Source organism: Pempheris klunzingeri, chromosome 3 (assembly GCF_042242105.1).
Source record: "Pempheris klunzingeri isolate RE-2024b chromosome 3, fPemKlu1.hap1, whole genome shotgun sequence".
Classification (NCBI taxonomy): domain Eukaryota; kingdom Metazoa; phylum Chordata; class Actinopteri; order Acropomatiformes; family Pempheridae; genus Pempheris; species Pempheris klunzingeri.
In genome coordinates this window covers 15,610,047-15,632,672 of record NC_092014.1, presented here as the reverse complement: position 1 = coordinate 15,632,672, position 22,626 = coordinate 15,610,047, and the positions used below count along the sequence as shown (strand labels likewise).

General features: G+C 40.9%; 2 protein-coding genes across 2 annotated transcripts in view; one reads left to right on the top strand and one right to left on the bottom strand.

Moving 5' to 3' along the window:
- Positions 1–22,626, bottom strand: part of emp1 (epithelial membrane protein 1) — a 124,902-nt gene that overhangs the window by 18,223 nt on the left and 84,053 nt on the right. The window lies entirely within an intron of this gene.
- The window catches only part of grin2bb (glutamate receptor, ionotropic, N-methyl D-aspartate 2B, genome duplicate b), a 67,359-nt gene continuing 57,249 nt past the window's right edge, over positions 12,517–22,626 (top strand). The window contains exon 1 of the mRNA XM_070827613.1: positions 12,517–12,711. Within this exon, the coding sequence (XP_070683714.1) occupies positions 12,517–12,711 (195 nt within the window). The remainder of the gene's footprint in view (positions 12,712–22,626) is intronic.

Sequence of the window (22,626 nt, the reverse complement as noted above, 5' to 3'; positions counted from 1 at the left end):
TGCCACACCTAACTTGTCTGAAGGGTATCCAGGAGGTCCTACTAGGACAGATTTAGATGGTTTAATGGTCAAAAAATACAGTTTGGTCTGATAGCAGACGTGGCTGCTGCTTCGACATCTGTCAATGGAGGACAGCGGGGACAGTCGGCCTGCTGAAGGGCTGGAGGAGGTCACGTGATCAACAGATCACCTTGTGACATCATAAAGAGAGCCACATCTGAACAGAGCATTTTCACACACGTTTCACACGCTGAAAAGATGGAGCAGAAGAAAGGGAGCAAATATTAATGTTGAAAAGCGAAGCGAAAACAAAAAGCATTTTGCATAATATGAGACCCTTAAATGGTAGTAAAAAGAAAGTAAAGTGTTCCGTAAACTGGAAAACTGAACGTTAAATACCTTCTCATTTTTGTTAGAGACAGAAGCTCAAGATGCCTCTTCTACTGCTCCTCTTCTATACCAAGTCATGTGTGACTGTGAGAGAAGGAGGAAGAGCTAAGAATAGAGAAAAAAGGGGCCCGATACTGTGATGCCGCCTCTACCCATGTTGCTCTGCTTCTCTGTGTGCCGCTGTGTAACGGGAGACGTTTTTTGTTGATGTCTGTTTGTGCTTACACTGAACACGATACAAACTGTAGCTATTGCTATGTAAGTGATTTTATTTTTCATTGAGGTAACAGACGCAGATTCAGAGCTACAGATCTGCCTTTCACCCTGCACATGTTCGCTAATAACATGATCAGAATGTCTGGGCTGGCACATGCAGAAATTTCATCAGAAACTGTCACTTTTCATGTCGTGCCGAAGGGAGACCTTTTGAAGCTCTTCCATTGACAGACAGGGAAGAGAGTCAGAGAAGTGTGTTTCATATGGTTTTTCAGACGGATGGGAGAGACTGAGAGAACAAAAGACAAGATCTACGGGCTGTGAAAAGGGTCGAGGTGTGGAGATGAGAGGAACTGATGGAGGGTGTGATAGCTGAACGACACACAGCAATATTTGATGATACTATTGTGAAAAAGAGCACAAGAAACAGACATCAGGAATCTCAAGAAATCAAGTCATTCAGATGGCTTCGCTAAGGGGGGGGGTGATAAGATGATCATTTTGTTTTGAAAGAGGGAGAGGGAAATGATGAAAGACAGGAGAGGAACAAAAAATATTTGATCGAATCAGAAGAAGAAATAGGTCAGCGTGATGCTACACCAACAGCTGTAGTTTACTTCAATTAGGAAGAAATCTTGACAGGTTCAGATCTTGTTGGTGGCTTATTTATTCATGTAAACTGCTGTACACCAATAATAATCCTACCTGTTGGAAGTAAATGTGAAATTACTGCTGTTATTTACTTATTTCATAAGGGAACCATTAGAAAAACGGCTAAAATCAGATTTTAACCTTTTTTGCAGCGTTATTAGCAGGTGGTAGCTATTCGACGTCTCCAGTGGCAGTGTTTGCTCACCTGTGCTGATGAATCTGTCTCTGTTTGACCCTCACTGGGGACAACTTCTTAATTAATTAGCCATGACTGGAGACGGGGAGTGCGTTTGGACAGCAGACATCTGCAGGGGCGAGGAGGAAATTGCCCCCCCCCCACATACACAGACTCAAACGTGGAGGAACAACACAAACTCAGTGGGGAATAGTTTTTCTTTCTAACGAAGCAGAGGAACAGGTGATCAGTGAGATAGACGCAAGGCCGAAAGGTAGAGCAAACCTTTCAGAGGGGGTAAATTGGGAGGTGCGGAAACAGAAAGAGCGGATATGTAGCCATGTGTCTGGGGCTCTGCTGCCACATTTAGGCTTAAGTGGAGGGGAGTGTGTAGGCTTATATTACTGAGATTTTTTTTTTGTGTAGATTAGGTCTGTGTGAAATCAATGTTCCAGGTTCATGTTGACTGAAGAGATGAGGTGATTAGTAAATTCATCAGCTCCTATTTTGATAATGGGGGCGGCCATTTTCTAAGCATAAATCTAAGCCCTTTCTTACCTTGTTCTGGTTTGGTATAATTGTTAATTTGTTGTCTCTGTGTTTTGGACAGTTAGGCGAGCGAGCAAAGCCAGAAATCTGAAGATGTCACACTGGGCTTCAGGAAACTATAAAGGGCATTTTCATTGTTTGACTATAGTCTCTGACAATGAGAAAAAAAATCACATCAGTCAATAATATATAAAATATAGTTGCATATATAAAAATTTGGTTGCATATATTGCAAATACAGCAGGTGACATAAAAGCAAGTATTGTATATTTCTATGTTTTTAGTTCTCTACATAGTTTTATTTGACAATAGTAAAGGTTAAGCCATGATAATTGGGTACACCAGCAAAATTTGATGCAACCAAATACTAAATCTCAGCTATAAATTCCACATTTACAGAGGCCATAATGTTCAGTTTTGATTAACACTGTCATTATTTGTCTGTTATGGGGCTTGTAGTTTGCGGTGGTGTTGAACTGGACTGCTTCTAATGTTTTGCCCACCCCATTTACAAACATGTCAATATAATGCTGTCCAGTTCAGCACCACCGATTAACTACAACCCCAACAATAAACATTTAGGTAAAATAGTACCTCTCTGTCAGTGTCAATCAAAAGTGAACATTCTTATCTTCGTCGTGCAATTGATTTCTTGTTTTGGATTGTAGTAGATTTACAGGTGTACCGAATGAATTGGCCGCTGAGTGTACATTTAAAAGTGTAAAGAACAGAAACTCAACAAAACTACAAGCAGACTTGATATTGATTATTTAACAAAACATTTCTTAACCAAGATTTTAAAAACACTCTCAGTCTGCTATGGAACTTCTAAAAGAAATAATTTTAGTTGAGCTCCCTATGCAATCTCTGACAAAACTGAAATAGATGAAAATGAATTTCACAAGACCTTTGCTAACAAAAAGATGCAAGTCGAGGATGTAATCAGTTATACATCTCAGGTTATCAGTGCCAAATCTTAACAAATCTTTTTAATCTAAAAACTCTTTTCGATGAGGCTGTTCAGTGAGAAGCAGTCGATCCACTCAGAATTAAATGAAAGCCCCCAATCATAGCATGATTCACTGCTCGTGTACTCTTGTCTGGTTGTGAAGATAACGAATGAGATGGTCAGTGGTTTTAGCTGACAGTCTCTTAGACTCAATGAAGATTGGAGTACCAGGACCAGCTGCTCTGTAGAGACTTTGGTCGAGTGCAGATGAACTCTTTGGGTGCTCAGTTTAATGTATTTTATTGAGTTTTTTTTTTATAGACATGAATGTTGAAGCAGAGCAGTGACACAGAACCTTTATATAAACTAAATCAATGTCTCTACTTCACCTGCTATACCAAGTATCTTCCTCTGTTGGTGGCCAAGATGTTTTTATGAGCCATGCCTCAGAAAACACTCTGAATGTCACAGTTTAGGATACTGGAATGAGTTGTATTTTAATCTTTCTACCTTTTATTAACGTTATAAGCACCAAAATCAACACTAGGTCGCATGCGCAAGGTCAATAAGGCATTTTTGTTCAAAGACACAGACATTAAGATGCACACAAAATGGGGTTTTATAGTGGAATATAAATAGAAAGGTGTTAATTATCAATTCAGTATCAATAATTAATGCTCGGCCAGTTGCATTACTTGTCACATCATTTAAACAGCTGTGGGGATTACAAAGGTTCCTGGTATGCTTGGCTACACCGTTGGAGAGAGGAGAGAGCGCAAACCAGGTCCTCCAAGTAGGAAAATAATGTAGTTGTCTGGCAGAGTTGAAATATAGTAGAGTATGTAGTGGCATAACATGTTTTCTATCCATAACGATGCATAGTTCTGTGTGGTAAGACAGTGATGCACAAACACTAACACACAATACTCACCTTTTAGTAGTTTAGTAGAGTACAGATTTTCACTGAAATGTCTTTTGTCCTCTCTTTTGTTGTAGCACTAGCACACTGGTCCAAATTAGTTGTTGTTGTTGTTTTTAATCAGGCACACTCTGCATGGCACAAAAATACCAAACAAATGTGTGAAGTGCACATCGAGAACAGGAAGATAGCAGCATTTCGTAGCCTTACATGTAATGCGTGTCTTCGCACAGCCATGAGAACTGGGCCCCAAAGCAGAGCAGGTGTTACCTGAATGTTCTTTGGTAGGTGACCTGCAGACAGAGGGGTTTGTGGTGACTGAAATGTCATAGGACCGTTTTGAGACCTGCTCTAAGACACATCAAAAGTGGGCTTCTTTTAATATGTGTTTTCAGCATAGAACACTGTGGGAAAGCTATTTGCATAACACCTAAATAAATTCGACAAAATGACACAGCCGGGCACAGAGGGGGTTTGCTTGCAGGCAGAGCAGCTACAGGTGACAGGTGAGGCGTAAGGACGCCTTGTAGAGAACTACAAAGGTCTGCGGCTGATGTGAGGCCTCAGGTAATTAAGAGCAATTATGAAACAGACAACGTGGATCGTCAATGACAACTGGTCTCTTGGGTCCTATGCGCCATAGGCTTGCTATTAAAACCTCAGGAGAGCTGTAGCTGTTGAATGCTTAAATTTCGCCACCGGTAAAGTAGTAGATACCAAATTGGCTTAGGTACTCCAGTAACATGTTTCGGCTTTTCAGAGAGGCCAGCGAAAGAAACCTAAGGAAATGCATCGTGGGCTGAGGCTGCAAAGAGCATGTGACCGGCTCTTTATAGGCTGTGCTTCTTCAGAAATAAAAGGGGTAGCCTATTGTATCAGAGTGAGTTATTATACCCCTTAAAAGAAGAAATTTACAAGCTGGAAACCAATTGTATCAGAACATGGACTCTTGTGACATGTTGTACGTGTTGCAGGGACGTGGCATAGGTCTACATGCACTGTGTAGCTATGAGACTGGGGGGGTCCAGAACCTCTGAGGCTCCAAATGCCCCTGTAGTTCTGCGGACAGGGACACGTCACTTTGTTAGTAAATGAAGTCCAGAGCGGGAGATATAACCTCAGTGGAATAAATGGCTTCAATGAGGTAATGAAGACTATGGGGGATAAATGGACCCAACCTCAGCCTTGCTTCATCCCTGTGCCTCTGAGTGTGTATATCTTACTGTGGATGTGTCTATGTATCGCACTGGTGTGGCCGTGTGTATGGGTCTCGTCTATACGTGTGTGCGTGTGCTTGGTCAGTTTACTTGGCTATGATGAAGAGACCATATAATGTTACTGAGAGGCAGCCTCAGTACAACAGTGGAGGTCCTTAGAGCGTCTCATTACAAGTGCAATTAGAAGAGAGAGGATTCTTGACCAGACTAAAGTGCACCTAATGAAACACCCAAGACCCTCTTCAATAAACTAGTGATTTTTTTCAGCCATTCTCACTGTTCTATAAGACAGTAACGAGGTGACAGACTGTTCAATAAAGAATTCTGTAGCAGATTACTCAGAGACTAGAATACTGCATTTCGCTACATTCACTATCATGAGACACTCTTTTCCTCATCTGCTCAATCTTGACTGCACTGTTTTGCTACTAATTCTACAACAGTATCCTCAATATCTTTTTCTCGTTTTTTTTTTTCTCTCAGCCTCTCTCTCATCCCACCCTGTTACTAAATAAAAAATCCTTAAGCATCCAAAAGAATCAGCGCGATTTCAAGGATGAGGCTGGCGATATTCTATATTTTTCTCATTGTCATCAAATCCCATGAAAAGACCAAAACCAACAATGAATTGATCCAACTAACAAGAAATGCTGTGTAGCCAAATCCTGATACAGTTTATCCCTCTGTGCCATAGACCTCCACTCTTGTTCCAAAAACTATTATTAGCATGTAGCCACACATTTGCAGTGGCTGACATGTTCCTTCATCACAATGAAAATGGGCACCGTAGTTTATTTCTAATCAGCCTCCAAACACCACCAAATGTTTATTAATCCACAGCAGAAAATAGTCCCCCAAAATCCATTACATACTGCTATTTGATTGATGTTTGCTAAAACTTTCAGTCGCCATCTGTTTTGGAAAATTTAAAACAAGAAACTAGAGATATATGAGTTTTTTTTAAAGATTTACCTCTAAATTTGGAACAAATGTAGTTGATGCTTAAACCCACAGATAAGGTTGGAAAATGGGTGACTATAGAGACGGATGAAAGCTGCGTTCAGACTGACTTTAGCCATGCGTGAAAAAAAGAGGCCGTCATCATTAATCTGAAAGAGGACAGTTCAGCTGGGTGCCAACAACACGCAGCTCTGGCAACAAAACCCAGGGTCGTCCGGCAAAAAAGCCAAACTATTGGCTCTTGTTTTGCTGGGCCACAACGTGACCTCATCCAATGAAAGCTAGAGAGTTTTCTTGAGTCGTAAAATCCTGTCTCAGACTATAGTAAAAATCACTGTGCAGTGTTCTGGCTCTGTCACTCAGATCTTTCTTCTTGGATCACGTATTAGCTGAAACAACACAACCCCACCAAAGCGGCCTGTCTTTGGTCCGAATGCCTGCTAACCATGCATTGTTTGTGTCTTTTCATAGGATTTTTTGGCAATAAGAAAAATATAAAATGAAATATATATATCTTTTATTGTGATTGCTTGCCACATAAAGCTAAAAATATGTTTTTTATAATAGTTGTCAACCACAGCAAAGTGTATTCTTATTAAAGTTTGACTATTGCATTATAGTAGAGAGTCGGTATATTTTACAGCAGACATTCAGCTCACAGTGACAGTTGACTTTGTGTGAGTGAATTGAATAATTACAGAGGATGTAAATAGAACTTGTGTTGGTTTCCACCATCCCTGCAGGGGAGTCATTATAGCTGCATGACATGTGATTACCTGACTGAACACAACAGTGTCACACAGTGCTGACTGACACATCACAGTGAACGTCGTTCACCAAAAACAACACCAGTCTTTTGGTGCAGGTGATTTAAAACTTTGTTTTTCCAAGAACTGTTGCTTGTCCACTCACCGGCAATATTTTGAGTCTTTATTGTATAAGAATAAACTAAAAGCAAGAATGTGATTCAGTGTTAAACCAGTGAGGGCACACACACTATTTTCATCTTCTGCTAATTTTTGCAACAGTTACGGACATAACTGAATATTTTGCTTAAACTCAGCAGATGCTGTGTTTCGTCAAGTCAACAAAATGTGAAGGAACTTTTTTTTTGCCATGCTCTGTTTCATTGTATGCAAAACTCACCTGCATTGAAATTTGAATAGCAGCTTCTTATTTTTCTTTCTTTTCAAGGCCTCGCCTGGACAATGAATGGAGTTGGGGCAGTTGCTTATTTATAGCTGTGAGGTTTAGGTTAGTTTAGGTAAGGTGTGTCGTTGTCTAAAACGTCCCTTCAGCAAGATAGACGTTGAATTTAAAGACCACACACCATTTTACTGTAGGATTATTCTAAATCATGTGCTAACATCAGAGATAATGCCCTTACTTTGTCACTTGTGTACTCTTTTAAATAAAGAGCAGAAATAGTTGTAGTCGTAAAAACCACAAAGCATTTATCACAGGAAACATGCTGGGTGGATGTGTAGGAAAACCAGTTTCTAGTAAATTAAAAGAAAGTACTTTTTTTGAATTATTGATGTTATATTTGAGTTGTGACAGTAAACAGAAATGTCAAACATTGTTACCTGCTGTTGCGTCTCACCAGGGAATATCTAGACCTTTTTAAATGAAAGGAAAACACTTTTTTTCTGTTTTAGAGTCGCGAGGCCACCCTTTGTGCATATATTGAAGCAGTAGTAACTTAAAAATGCTGTTAAAGCAGACTGTTGAGTATGATTTGTTGTTATTTACAAATCATGCCTGATGCAGTGTGTGTGCTTCAGCGGAGACGGCAAAAGTACCACTCTTACCTGTGAGTGACCACCCACTGAATGTAAATGGGCTCCTTAATAGATATGCCTGTCAGCTTATGTTATCCACAATGCCTTTGAAATGCTATACAGCGCAACCCACCACAAGTCTCCAGGGATATAGTAGAGCCTGATAATGATGGCCTACGTGTGTTTTAAATAGCATGGCAGACTCAGTTTTAATGTCTCAGGGTGTTGCTTCGATCCTCTGGAGTGTTTAGGCTGTGGTCCGTTACCCCCAGCAATATTCTGGAAAACCATCTGAAACCACACATATCCATTACTGTGGGAACTGACAGGGGACGAGCTGATCGAGGCCCATTGATTGATCATGTGCAGTATTTATTGGCAGATTGGATGAGTGTGTGTGTGAGTGTGTGTGTGTGTGTGGTTACACATCTCAAGCAGATCTGGTTATTCTATTGGTGGCTTGTGCCATTTGACGGTTCTGTGATCAATACTCTTTGTAAATGTTAAATGTGATATGACTGATGTCTCCCTCTTATTGGCATGATTTGGCACAACCCAGAGCCTGCTGTGTGCACATGATCCTGCTTATGTGTGTGTGTGGCTATGCAAGGACACACACACACACATACACAGACATACTATTTTCATGTTGGAAAAACAGGAGCCTATATGCATCAGCAGGGCTCAGATGTTGTCCGACCCAAACAGTGCTTGACCTACACTGCATATGTTGACACCATTTGCACGGCCAGCTCGGTGTTCATGCATGTGTGTCTTTATAGGAGCGCTGGGTAGAAGGCTGGTCACGTCTGCAGTAAATTACTGGATAGAAGCATTGTACACGTGGGTGTTTTGTGTCGCCGCTCATCGCCACGCATCCATGTTTTCCCTGCACTGCATATGTTATCATGATTGCTGTGTAAGTGCTGTAATGGGCACAAGAGATCACATAAATTCATGTGTCAACTTGTTTGTGGTGATGCAGTGTTAGATGGTTTACTTATATTCTATTATGCTGTGAGAAAACGATCTGCTCTTGACACCCTCCATTTAAAAGTTATTAATTGGGGACGGTTAATGACGGTGGAGATGCTGTATGAAGGTCTGATTAGTCCAAATGTCATAGGAGCTCCTGCTCAGTGCGTTCGTTGGCTGGATGCTCCCTCCATCGTGTTATTTCTGTTTATTTGCCTGTAGCCCTTTCGGAGATTCATTTTTAATGTGAGGTACACTAAAAGGCGGAGCAGTGGATCATCTCCATCTGCAGGAGTGCATTAACTTACCTCATATGTGTGTTTGTGGGTGTGCATGCACACATTTGTGCGAAGGCACCTTGCTATTTATTTTATGTTACAGGCGTTTTATTTTTGTCAGTGAGAGTCGGCACAGCAATATGCGCCAGCTTAGATAAAAGTCAATTGTGTATTATTAGGAAAGGGCACACGCTGCATGCAGTGTACTGCATGAATTAGTGTGAGCGTGCGAGTTGTGTCTTTCTTCCTGTCCATCAGGGTGTTATATGGAGACATATTTGAATTGTTACTATGGAAACCGAGCACTGCTGTTATACGGACACACATATCCGAATGGGTCTCTGTTTCTCTCTGCTCCCTCGTTTACTGTCACACATCTCGCATTATTTTTAAAGATTTTTTTTCAGCTAGTTTCCCTCCGGTGCTCCCTCTCAGTAGATTCATCAGCCCTTTGGCAGAATTTCCTTTTTTTTTTTTTTTCTTAACACACTGTGGACTGAGATGATGTCTTTCCTTCTTGTTTCCTTCTTGTAGTTTTTCTTTTTTTCTCTTTACATTTCTTTAACCTCCTCCCCACCCTTGACTCCTCTTTTATCAGCCTGTGCTAATCATGTCCTCTTTTCATCTTTCTTTCTTCAGCTGTGTTACCCTTCCATACCTCCCTCCCTCCCTCCCCCCTCCCTCCCTCTTCTGGGTTTCTTATTGCTGTTCCTTCTTCCACCTCCATCTCTTTTGTGTATGTCTCTATTTATTCTCTCCCTCGCCCCACTCTTCTCTTCTCTCTGCTGCCATCCTCCCACTCGTTTCCTCCTCCTCTTTCTCTTTCTCTTTCTCTCTCTCCTTCTCTCGTGGCTCCACTGTAGCGCCCCAGTGGAGAATTCAGCTCGTTTACAATTAGCATGTGCACCTGCAATTAAGCCTGACAAACCTCTGGTAATTAGACCTTTTAGACAAACAGTTTTTCTATGTGGAGCTAACATTTCCTCCTCTTCTTATTTTCCACATGGTCCAGCTTCTTCTCTTTGTGCTCGCCCTACTTCACAGATTACTTCTTCCTTTATGTTGCTGTTTTCCTCTGTCAGATTTTAACTTCTCCTCACAACTTCTCTCTTTTGCCTGTGTTTTCTTTGGACTTTTGTTTTTGGTGCTGACTGGATCTGCTCCACAACACACGGGGGTGCTTGATAAATAAAAGATTAGCAAAGGTGTTGTGTGAGCGAGGAAGAGGAACAAGCCTTTTACTCTGCCCTTCATTTATCCCTCTCTTAAAGTGCTCCTCTGTGCTTAATTTAGAATATGAGCATGAACGTATACTCATTAAGATTCCTCGTCTTTATCTATGCTGAAAATATGCCCAAATTTGTACTCCTGATACACTTCTATATGCGTGCGCTCCCACACATACACACTCGGTAAGAAACCACAATTTTCACATCAGGCTATGACTAATTGTGTTTCTCCGAGCCTGTCACCTCCCTCTGCTTACATCTTTCACTCCGCCTCTCTCGCTCTCTCTCACTTTCTTTCTCCTCTCCCCTCCCTCCATCATCTCTCCTCTGTACCCTGCTCTAGCACTCGTTGCATGGCTGCTAATAGAGGAGCAGTAAATAATAGCAATAATAGTAAATAATAGGTCTGCCGTTGACTTCAAAGAACAGCGAAGGGATCTCAGAGGGTTGGAGGGAGCAACTGAAAGAAAACAGGTTTGGAGGGTGAAAGGGAGAAAAACAATGAAAGTAGAGTGGGAGGGAGAGAGAGAAGGAAAGGAGGGAGAGAGTTTCTAATGGTCACTTAGCCTGGCAGCTAGTCCATGAAGCTGTGAGGCTGTCAATCTGTCAAAATGCACCCAGTGCTGTCCTGACTCTCTCAAAGCACACACACACACACACACACACACACGCACACAGACTCAGCTCACTATCTCTTTCCCGCTCTGTCTTTGATGTGTGCCACAGGGTTCCTCCTAGGAAGTCACAGCACAGTATAATGGATGTGGCGTTGTCACTTGATGCTCCATGAGAGCTTACAGGCCTCTCTCTCAGTGTGTGGTTTGATACCCACATATGTGGGTCACTTAGTTTGGCAATTAAGGGCTTGAGTCATCTGTGTTTTTTAAGATCCTGACCAGAACTGGATTTTTATACTGTTTATTAGTGTTATCCATAAGATCAAGCCAACAGCAATGGCATAATACCAGCTCTGCCCAATGTGGATGTATCAAATTAGAAGGAAAGGGAAAAAGAAAGAAAAAATGGGAATAAAGAAATGAAAGGATGAATAACACATAAAAAAATAAAGCAAGATCTGATCAGTTTACTAGGAGATTCATTTGACATAGTTTCATCATTTCATCCAGCTTTATTCATACATACAAAGGTTAGCTCTGGTTAGTGTGTTATTTGTTTTCATATGTTGTGTTTGCCCATTTTGTCAGTGATGGATATATTTTTGCAGCCGCTCAAATTAATTAACACAACAGATGCTCACTTCTCTTAACGTTTACCCAAAAATCACAAATTGATCGAAAAATTAAATGCTATGCTCTATTTCTTTCTGTATTATTCTGTAAAAAGACCAAAGAATGTGATTAAAAGTGGCACACGTGTCTCTACAGTCCCTCCACAGTTTAGATGAAATGAAGGAGAAATTAACTAGCTGGAGAGGTGTAAAATAACACAGCCATATCTTCCATGCATGTTATCAATATATGAATAACCTCTTTATTAAAGTATCTAATGGTGATACTGTTTCTAAATCAGGAGACTTCTCTGCTCTTATTTAGGCCTAATTTAATGTTTTTTGTCCAGATCTATAATATTATATCCCTGATATCTATATCAGAGGATATTGACTCAGCAAATTTAATCGTTGGATTATAAATTGGAGACTTTTCCACCTTGCTTTTTCCACCTCTTGATTTTACATAATTGTTCTCTGTCTCTCTCTTCCTCTCTTTCCATCCAGGGACGGCATTTACACTCCTCCACAATGCTTGTCAGCCTCCACCCTTCTCCCTCCCGTCTTCAGGACAAGCGCTTCGTCTTCCCCTCCTCCTCCCCCCATCCTCCTCCTCCAGACCAGCCCTCTCATCATCCTTACTGTCAGCCTCGGCTGACCCTGCCCTTCCTCTCCTTGTCCTTCTCTCTGCTCCTCGTGTCCGTACTCCTCTTACCCGTCTGCGAGTCTCGCAGGGGTGGAGGTCCAGGGACAGGACCTGGAGGTGCCCCAGGGGGACAAGGTGGCCAGAGGGGAGGCGGCACCCAGAGGGGCGTTGTCATCCCTCCTCAGTACTCCCCTGGCTTACCGGCTCTTCCCCCAATCAATCCCAAACTGATCAACTCACTCAGCATCGCTGTCATCCTGGTGGGCAACTCTAGTGAAGTAACCCTGGGGGTCGGACTTGAGAAAGAGGACTTCCTCCACATCCCCTACCCTCCCAAAGTCGAGGTGGTCACCATGAATGAGACCGACCCCAAGAGTATCATCAATCGGATCTGCGCACAAATGACAAGGAACTCTCTGCAAGGCGTAGTGTTCGGTGACGATACGGACCAGGAGGCCATCGCTCAGATCCTGGACTTCATCTCTGCCCAGACACACCTCCCCATCCTGGGCATCAGGGGAGGCTCCTCCATGGTCATGGCTGCTAAGGTAGGAAAGCCCACTGTTTGCTTTTTGGAGGAAAAAACAAACATTGAACTATTCATGAGTCATTTGACCACACTGCACAAATCATCAGGGCAAATATGTTTATGGTGAATAGTGAAGCCGGAATAGATCAAATCCAGCAATAATTATGATAATGTTTCTTGGGTCTGATTTTTAAGGCTTATTTTTAAGTACGGAGAATAGAGCACATCTGCAAAATCTGCTGTTTTAATCAAGATTCACAGAAAACAAAATGGCTAAATTTGTAAGATAATCTACTGGTTCTTTGGCTGGCAAATTCATAAAAGTCATCATAATAGTTTAATTTTGGATATTTGATTATGACACCCCCCCCACTCATTTAAGATAATGAAGAAATGGAGAGAAAAATGCGAATTTTAAAAGGCATCAGCCTCTCACCACTCAAACCCAGCCTCTCTGTTTGATTGATTCTACCTTTTCTGTAAACCTGATGTCATATTTTGACTACTGATAGCAGGTCAACTGAACTCTAAAAGGAATCACAGCGTGAAATAAACACATAACAGTCCACAACAGGTATAAAAAAAAAAACCATCTCTGTGGGATCAGGATAGAAGAGGTTTAGTAAAAACCAGACTGCACAGCGAGAATCTATAATCCAGAAATGGAACAATAGCTTTGAAATGTGTCCTTAAATAAGGTGTTTAAGTCCTTCATAGATGAATTACAGAATCCATACAGCGCTGAGGTTGTTTTTTTGTCATCTTTATGGTGCAGCACCCATCTTATAAAATGGGACATGCAATAGAGATTCTCTGCAGTTGCCTTTGAGGTGTGGTTAATGGCTGTCGCTGTTTGTTTGGTTTCAAGTTATATTTTGTTTAGTTTGATTGATATGATATTTTCTATAACTAAGTGTGAAAGCTCTTTCTTGACCTTGGACACAGTAGTTTGGCAAATTAAATCGGAACTCAAAGTCAACTGATCAGGTTTTTTTCTTTTTAGCTTTCAGCCACATCTCACGGCTTTTTGTCCAAACTCTGCAGGGTTGAACACTTTGGGAAAAGGTAGTTTAAAAATAATTACAGCAATTCAAGTAGAGTAAAAAGTATTTTAGATCCCGAAAAACTTAATTATCTATCATATAAATGATTTATCTTTGGCTCATAAATAAGGAAAAACCAACACACTGAGCACATATTGGATAAAAATGGAATAAGTACGTACCAAAATGCATTATATGTGAAAAGAAACCTACTGGACTACAGGCTTGGACATCCTTTATGATTTTTCACAAAGTACAAACTCCTTGGTTTGTATTGAAACCCTGTAGGACTATCTGCTCGCATTATGTCATTGTCGGTTTTACTTCGTCTAGTCACCATGTCACATGTTACAGAGGACTTTGTGTTGCCCCGAGACATTTATTATTTCATGAAAGCATCCTTGCGAACAAAATTTCTCAAGCACAATCTAATACATGGTAGAAACTTCATTCTTACCCTGCAGTTCCCTCATGTAGAGCACCAGATCTGATTACATTTTGGAGGACCTTGCTGCATAAATTTGCATAATAATTAGACAAAGTGATTTCTTGAAATTACTGTAGTTAAAGCTTTCATATTAATGGGATTCATGCGTAATTTGTACTGTATCTCAACAAACATATTTACCATTGTCATTATTGGCTTACTAAGTACTCATATTGCAAAAACTGGTTATGTTTGATAAATTGCAGCGATTATGGTGGATAATAAACAACTTGTTGACGCCTTAAACCAGACTGTTATAATCCTGAAATCAGTCCCTTTTTACTTGTTGCTTAACAGAACATTTAAATCACAGCAATCTCTCAACATGAGTAAATAAAGAATCAAATAAAAGCTCTAGTCTAAAGTTGACTTATGGTGATTTGGAGACGCTCGTAAAGCCTGCTTGTTCTTCTTCTTATTAAGACTGTTGCATTTGATATTCCAGGAATGGACAAGAGTGGAGCTAGAGATGTAGAGGTGGAGGAAGTAGAGGCAAAGAACAATGGAGTGATGATACTGTAGAGATAAGTAAGAGAAAATAAACAAGTGAGGGGTGGGGGTGTGCGAAGGTTATGAAATAACAATTTGTGTGGGTGTGACGGAGGAAGAGGATTTTGCTCAACATATAATTACCACATTTTACAGTTGACAGAGAGACAGAGGGCACAAACTGAGAGTGACAAGAGGAAAAGCGTAGAAAAGAGTATACCAGATATGTAAGAGCGCTGCTGAGGAATACAGCGCACGAGTGGAAAGATGGAGGGGAGGGGGAGGCAACCTACATCAGACATCATTTTATGTTTAACACAGTTTTTGAGGAAATCTCTGCATTTCCTCCCCAAGTTCTCAGTGATTAGCGTTCACTCGACTCGATCTCCTTAAACCTTTATTCTTCCCCTGTTACGCATGTTCGCTGTCAGTCACAAAAACACACACACACACACACACACACACACACACAGAACGAGGGGTTGAATGCGGTGGACACGGTTGGCATGGCAACCACTTGCTTATATATTTCTGTCTACATACTGTATAAAAGCAGTAACAGAGGGAGAGAGAAAAGAAATGATTGTTTGCGAGTATGACAAAAGCAGTGCCCTAGTCATGGAGGGGGGGTGGGATAAGATCTTTAAATAGATGAATAAATAGATTAAAGCGTAAAAAACGGAGGTGGAAACAGGGAAAGGGGATCAAAAATAGGGTGGTGAGACTGAGAGGGAAGGCTGGAGTAGTGATTTTTAGTGCTGCTGTAGCTGTGCTGTATTTGTTTTTAACATTTTATTTGTAGCTTTTCAGTCACATAAAAACCAGGGAAAACATGGAAACAAATGGAATAAAAACACTGAAAGAGCTCGTAATTATATTAATGTATTAATGTATGTAATATTAATGAGTCGACTGACATAAAAGTATCAGCTTTTTTATCAGATTAGTCGATTATCAAGTAACATTTTGATAATCGCTATCATCGCTATAAAAAAGACATTTGAAAGGCAGCTTGGAAAACTTTCCAGCTACGCCATATGAAATTTTGTTTCATGTGCAGCCGGCTGCTTATTTCAGGATTTTAACAGTAGTGTGGATTTTTTTTTTATCCCAAAGCATTCCGATGTATTTTTTAGCTATTAACATCCCATATTCAATTGTTACAGTCTTCAAAAAGTTACAATCTCCTTGTTCTGTCGACCAACCTAAGCCTGCATTTTCTGGTTTGCAGGTGAATTTCTTTAGCACTGAATACAATTTGGAGTTAATACATTCGTAGCTAATGGGACAAAACCAAAGCTGGTGAACCGTCAAGGATCTGCACCTTACACATAAAGGAGACACTGATGTGTAAATTGTGTGTTTATCTTAGAACAGAAGCTAAGATGAGTCACTTTATACCAATTTAACTGTTATTTTGAAATTACAGTTACTCTTTCTGTGCCTTGATAGGGGTCTTTTTGGGCTGACTTTACAGACATTCATCCGCCATGGTGGACAATAAAGTTCTATTCTGTGACATAAAGGAAATAAGGGAGACCGCAGAGTGTAGAAAAGAGTGACAGAAACCTGATGGGGATGGGGAGGGTGAGATAAAGAGCCGTGTGAGTGAGGTGGAACATGAAGTAGTGGCGAGGGTCCGTGTGGCCTGAACTGTGTCTGCACACGCTTGCGTGCACACGTCTGCGAAAGAGCGAGTGAGTGATTTTCCAGCATCAATAACTCAATTCCCTTCAGGTTGCCAAGTCAATTTCTTATCAGTCCACAATTATGTCTAATCTATTGTGCTCCAAATCCTCCTAAAGTAATTTATTTCTGACTTCTATGTAGGACAAACCACTTATTTTTTCACTGAGCAATTTGATTACTATTTAGAACAACACTGAACACACGTGTCCTTTTTATGGCATTTAAACTTCATTATTCCACATCCCTCACAGTCTGAGCAGAGATGGTGCGGCCAAGTAAACTGGCCTGATACCTTGCAGCACTCCTGGCTTTATTTTCCTTTCCAGTGCCCCATTTTAATGTATCAGTGACAGATGCAGGTAGGCCCATTATGCACGAAACAATTTGCACGCTTCCATTTAGCCATTAATTCACTCTGTGCCATGTGTTGGTACTGGCATAATAAGACGACAGAGTTGGCCTCGGCCCACACTCAACTCCGGCTCTGGGGACTAATGAGGTCTTCCAGATCTATTGTTGGGACTTAAGCTGTGTGCGTTTGTGCCTTTGTACACGTGTGTGTCTGTGCATGTGTGTGAACACGTAGAGCATGCTGGTGTTCAATGATAATGGCCTCTTTGTCTGTGTTTGGGGAGATTACAGCTGTTGTTTTCACTGCAAACAAGGTACCAAGAGGCATCCTGATACCATTTCTCATGAACAGTCCGGCCTTCTTTTAGTTGATCTTTTTTTTCTCCTCTTTTTGTCAGTCCATTCAATGCTACCTACAAGTTTTTAACCATGCATGGGGCTTAGAGTTCTTGCTTGTTTAATATAAATCTCTCTTGGGGAGATAAACTGTCTGTCAGGTGGTCAGTAGTAAAACTCATGGATGAATGGGCCGCTGTGCCGTTGCTCTCTTGTGGTTTGATTTCTGCGATCGAAACAAAGCCAGAATACTGAAGAACAAACTGCCATTGTACTGCCGTAGAAAAGACTCCTTTTTCTATACAGACATAGCACGGCCTGTCAGTGAAAACTGATTCACCACTTGATTGATTACTACAATTATACACCCTCTCTATCTTAAAATAGGCATCCCTTGCCCAGAAGTGTGTGAGGCCTTCTTGTAAGAGAGATATGACCGGGGAAGTAAATTATTTTTCAGACCTGTTTGGCCATTTAGACCACCATTATTTGACATCAGCCAGACCAGCTGGTAGCTGTACAGTGATACGTAGGTTGTGTTAATCTGTTGCAGCTGACATGATTGTTAGAGCCAAGGGTGCACTCTATTTTCTCATCCTATTGTTCTTGTTCCCAATTTGTGGTTTTATGACTCCCCTCCTTTCATCCTGCATGCACCATGTATCCCATTATTCTTGCTGGTTGTACATGAGGGGATAATGGACTGCCACTGTAATGCCCCCTTTCTCAATTAGGACCAATCCCAAAAGACAAGAGAATCAAGGAACAAACTACAATAACAAACTCCACATGTGTGTATTGCACCTCATGCAGCTATTATCTGATATCATTCTTTAGTATTCTTGTCACTCTCAGTCTTGACTCCTATTTAGACAGGATTAGTTTTCAAGAAAAGCCTGTGGAACGCAGTCATTAACGCAGGACATCTGTAATGTGAAAAGCCAATTTGTGCAGGAGATCTCTGTGATCAGTCACAGAAATTACACAGAGCCGGAGAGTGTGCTCCACTTGTGCGCTGTCACTGCAACAGAAATGCTCTACATGTCTAATGTAACTTCCACAACTGATGGCGATACGCTTGAACAGCAACAATTTCGCTTGTTTACGAGAGCAAAGAAACAGTCAGTTTGAGCTGGTGATCCTTCCCAAGTCTAAATAACACAAGACAACTTTTTTAGATTATTCTATTGGACGTGTTAGGATTACATTGTAGGTATGAAGAGCGAATAAAATGACTTAACCAGATTTGGACTGAAACAACAGGCCTGCTCCAGTAACGATTACCCATCCACCAAACGAATGCCCATCCTCTCCCCGTAAAACTAATCTCATCCTATTAGAGCTTTAAACACACTTTCTTTCTCTCTCACCTACTCTGTCTGTGTGAGATACTATGGCAGTCTGCGTTTGATTGATGTTCCTATCAGTCCCTGGCTTTGCCGTACATTTAACCCTTTAAAAATCCAACAGATGGAGCCTGGGATAGGGAGAAAATCTGCCACACAATACAGTTCCTTCTATTGTTATTCCTGTGGTGTTCGACAACTAAACCTAAGCACTGCACGAGGACATGAACGTCTGTCTCCCAAAGCTAAAATCAAAAGAGCTTACACTAATCTGTGATGTCCTGAAATGACAACTGCTCCTCTGTCAGTGAATCGAAGGCAGAGTTTGTAAAAGCTGTGACAACACAGTTTTCTTGGGATGTGTTTAGTGATCTAGTTAAAGTAGCTCAATTTGCCACAATGTCTATTAAAACTCACATTTATATGCCACTAATTTGCAACAGATGAGACACTTTGGAAGAAACAAACTGTGATGCCACTTGATTTACGTTTTTAATCAAATCTGGCAAAAGTTTGATTAACGTCTATGCCACAATATCTGCTCTTGCAATATAATATCCACTCACTTCGTCGCTCACAGCACTTTGAGTCAGGAAAAGACAGTGGTCATGGCAAATATTGAATGATACTATATGTTTAACCACACTCGGTTGCACTGGGTCCTTTGAGATCAATGCTAACGTGAGCAGGCTAACATGCTCATAATAACATTAACATGCTAATGTTTAGCAGGTATAATCTTGACCATGTGCACCATCTCAGTTTGGCATATTAGTCAGTGGATCACCAACATTAGCAGGGCTTGTTTTGGAGGGAAAATGTCATGGCAACTCAGGATCCTAGTTTTCAGTGTCACTACTGCCTCTGCACGCCTATGTGTGTGACTGTGTGTCCACTGTCAAAATGTGCCAGTCAACATTATCCATGCAGCAGTTACTTTTACTCTTTACAAACATATTTGGGAAAAGAAATTAGAACTTAATGATTAATTTGAAGCAGTGAGGTTTATTTCAGGTCACACTTCTGCTCATTGTGTGTTGAAATCTCTGTTAAACAGTCATGCACAACAAGAAGTGATTTTACCTTTGCTCATTATTGCCCATACAGTTCCTCTGTTGCTGCTGCTGTATACACACACACTGTAAGACAGAGAGTGCTGTACAGTAGATATGAGTTTGTGAAGCTAAATATTTCATGTCAGTACTGTGAATGTCCTGAGAGCATGCCAGCAAGATTGTTTTCAGAGTGCTCCCAGGATGAGACAGATTTGATCATCACTGTCCTGTACTCTGTCTCTCTGTCTGTCTGTCTCTCTGTCTCTCTCTCACACACACATACACTCACATCAAGGTAATCAGGACTCAAGGTTGCTAGGAATCAAGGTGTTAAGCTAATATCCTTCTAATTTTCTCTCATTTTTGCTTCTTTATTGCTTTGTTCTCTGAAGCGACACCCTAAACTGTTAATGAATGTGGTCCCACCCTCGCTGTCCCATGAATTCAGTCTACACTCACACAATTAGCTTTTCCCCGCACTCTCATTTTTTCCTGATAAATTTACAAATTTTAATTGTGCCCTTCAAATGAGCTGCAAATCCTCTCCTCTCCCTTTTCCTCCCTCTTTTCTCCCCCTTTCCCTCGTCTTTCTCTCCATATAATGAGTTCGTTTTATCAGCGGCTGCGCTGTGCGTGGACAGGATGAGTAATTTTGGAGATCACAGGAGACTTCTCTGCATTGCACTCGGTTACAACAGGTTGTCAGAAAGCTTTGGGAGCTTCGCTTGCTCTCTCCCTGCCAGCAGTAACTATCTGGCCTTTTCACATTCCAGCATATGAGGCCTAATTACCCAGCTAATCTTATTATGTAAGGTAAAGATGCCATATTATCCAAATGAAATGAGATTAACCTTTTGTGACACCCAGTGACAGTAGCAAGCTACTTTATTTCAGATTCCTCTCCAGCTGATGTATTTGAGACAAATAAATTTAGACATTTATCACTGGTATTGCCCTCACAAGAAACGGTATTAGTTGTTTGTTCAAATGCTTAATTATGTTTACCTTTACCTGAAAAGGACTTCCATGTGGATTATGGGTCCTATTTGTCAGAGGCAAAGACAGAAGCAGCATAATATTGTTAAAAAGTAAAAAAAAAAAAAGTGTACTTAACACTTTGGTACTTAGTAAATACTATATCCTGACCCGAACCACAATGTTTCTCTAATCTTAATCAAGCAGTTTATGTGACTAAACAAAAACACACTTTAACTGCATAAATTGGTTTTTGGGTTCTTGAAGGCAGTTCAGCAAGCTGTAAAAACAACACTGACCTATCATCACCTTATAAATGTAATAATGTGATGCTGAAGTGTTAGCAAACAGATGCTTATTTACACACTTGGCAGTTACTGAGCAACATTAGCATTCATTTTGGAGATAAAGCCAATATTTACTGTTCTCTCAGCTCTGTTTTTGGTCTCCACCAGCTCCTGGTGAAAATTTGGTGTTGGTGAGCTAGCGAACAGTGGGTTTGGTTTATCAGAGCTTTTTCACTCAAAACAGCTGCCTGCCACTGCTGGACTCAAAGTTCATGAGAGTGGTTAAAGTGAGACAAAAAGTAAAGTTACCAACCGCAAAAACAAAACAATGAGCGGAAAGACACTAAAATGCTATGAGGGCACCTTTTTCATCACACATAGTCATCCAAAAATAATTGTGTAATTCCTGTAATATATACATGTATTATATATTTCCAATTACAAATATTACATGTAATTAATTGGAAAGGCACGCACACGTGATGTTATTCTTCCAATAGGGACGTCAATGAAGGAAAAGGTCAAACGTGTCGTTTTGGAAGTTAATGACAAACCGCATATTTAGTTTAGTTTAGAGGACTTGTTGTGATTGCTGACTGACAAAGAATTGGCTCCCACTGCCTTTGAAAAACAAGCATTGATCAGACTGAGTGATGGACTGTTCTGTGTTATGCTGTTTATGTGCCAATCACAGCAGCTGTCTGTGTTGGTTAAAAATCAGACCATCAAGTGGTTGCCAGAGGGACTGAAAATATTAATGTTGACAGATGTCTCAGTTGTGATATCAGAGCATTTACACGGTGAAACCTAGGTACTCAGTATTAAAACCGTACAGTAAAGAAAGTCTCAGTTTTGTGTTATTCCCAAGAGGCAATCTGCTTAAGGCCATAACTAATACATGTTACATGATACACACAAGTACCAGTGCTTTTTGTTCCGATTTTCATCCATATAGCCACTACCCAGGCGCATTTAATTTGTCGCAGCTGTAAAAGCCCCATCCTCATGGCAGTGCTGTTGCCTCACAAAGTTCAAGATGACCCTCCTGCAATTTTCTCCATTTAGTGTCATTCGGGGTTCAAACTTAAAACAAGCTCTCACTATGTTAAACAAATTTTTTTCTGAAGCTGTACATTTTAGAGGGAGCTCTGGTGCCATGGCTCATGACTTTGAGCTTCATCATGTACTGTGTTTTTTATGTTTGGGGAATACGGAGAGATGAAAGATACCAAGATAAGAGTCGGTGCAGAAAAAAAAAAACTGTCACATAATGTGGTGGTTTTCATGGTTTTGCGTCAGGCTGAGGAAGGGCTCTTAAATGCGGAGAGAGCCGGCTGACTTGTGGGTATTTAATCCCAAACAGGCAGAAAGGTTGAGTTTGTTGTAATTGCGTGGAGCTGGGAGAGCAGTCGTTTACATTCATCAGTGAGCCTCCATTTGTTGGGAATGAGATAAGGAAAGAGAGAGAGGAGAGGAGCAGTGGAGGAATCTGGGGAAAGACGAGTTTTGGTGCAGAAGTGAAGTCTTGCGCATATATCAACTCACACATCAACTCATTTTAGCTAGGAAGCAGCAAAGAAATGCCAGTTTCAAGGCTGGGCGATAAACGATCTTGATGCAGGATTGTGGTAAAATGTATGTAGATAACGATGATACATTTTTTTTACTCAATATGGATACATCTAACCGTCCACAGTTTTTCGGCCTGCACATCAAAGTGCACCACTATTTTCTACTGCAAAGAATTGTTTGAGCTACTGGTGAATAAAGTGGGTGAGAAAGTGGATGCCCTCTGGAAAAGAAAAAAAACAACAACAGTGGAACCATGGAGCACAAATGCGACAGTGAAAGTGAACTCCACTTAACCTGCAAAGCT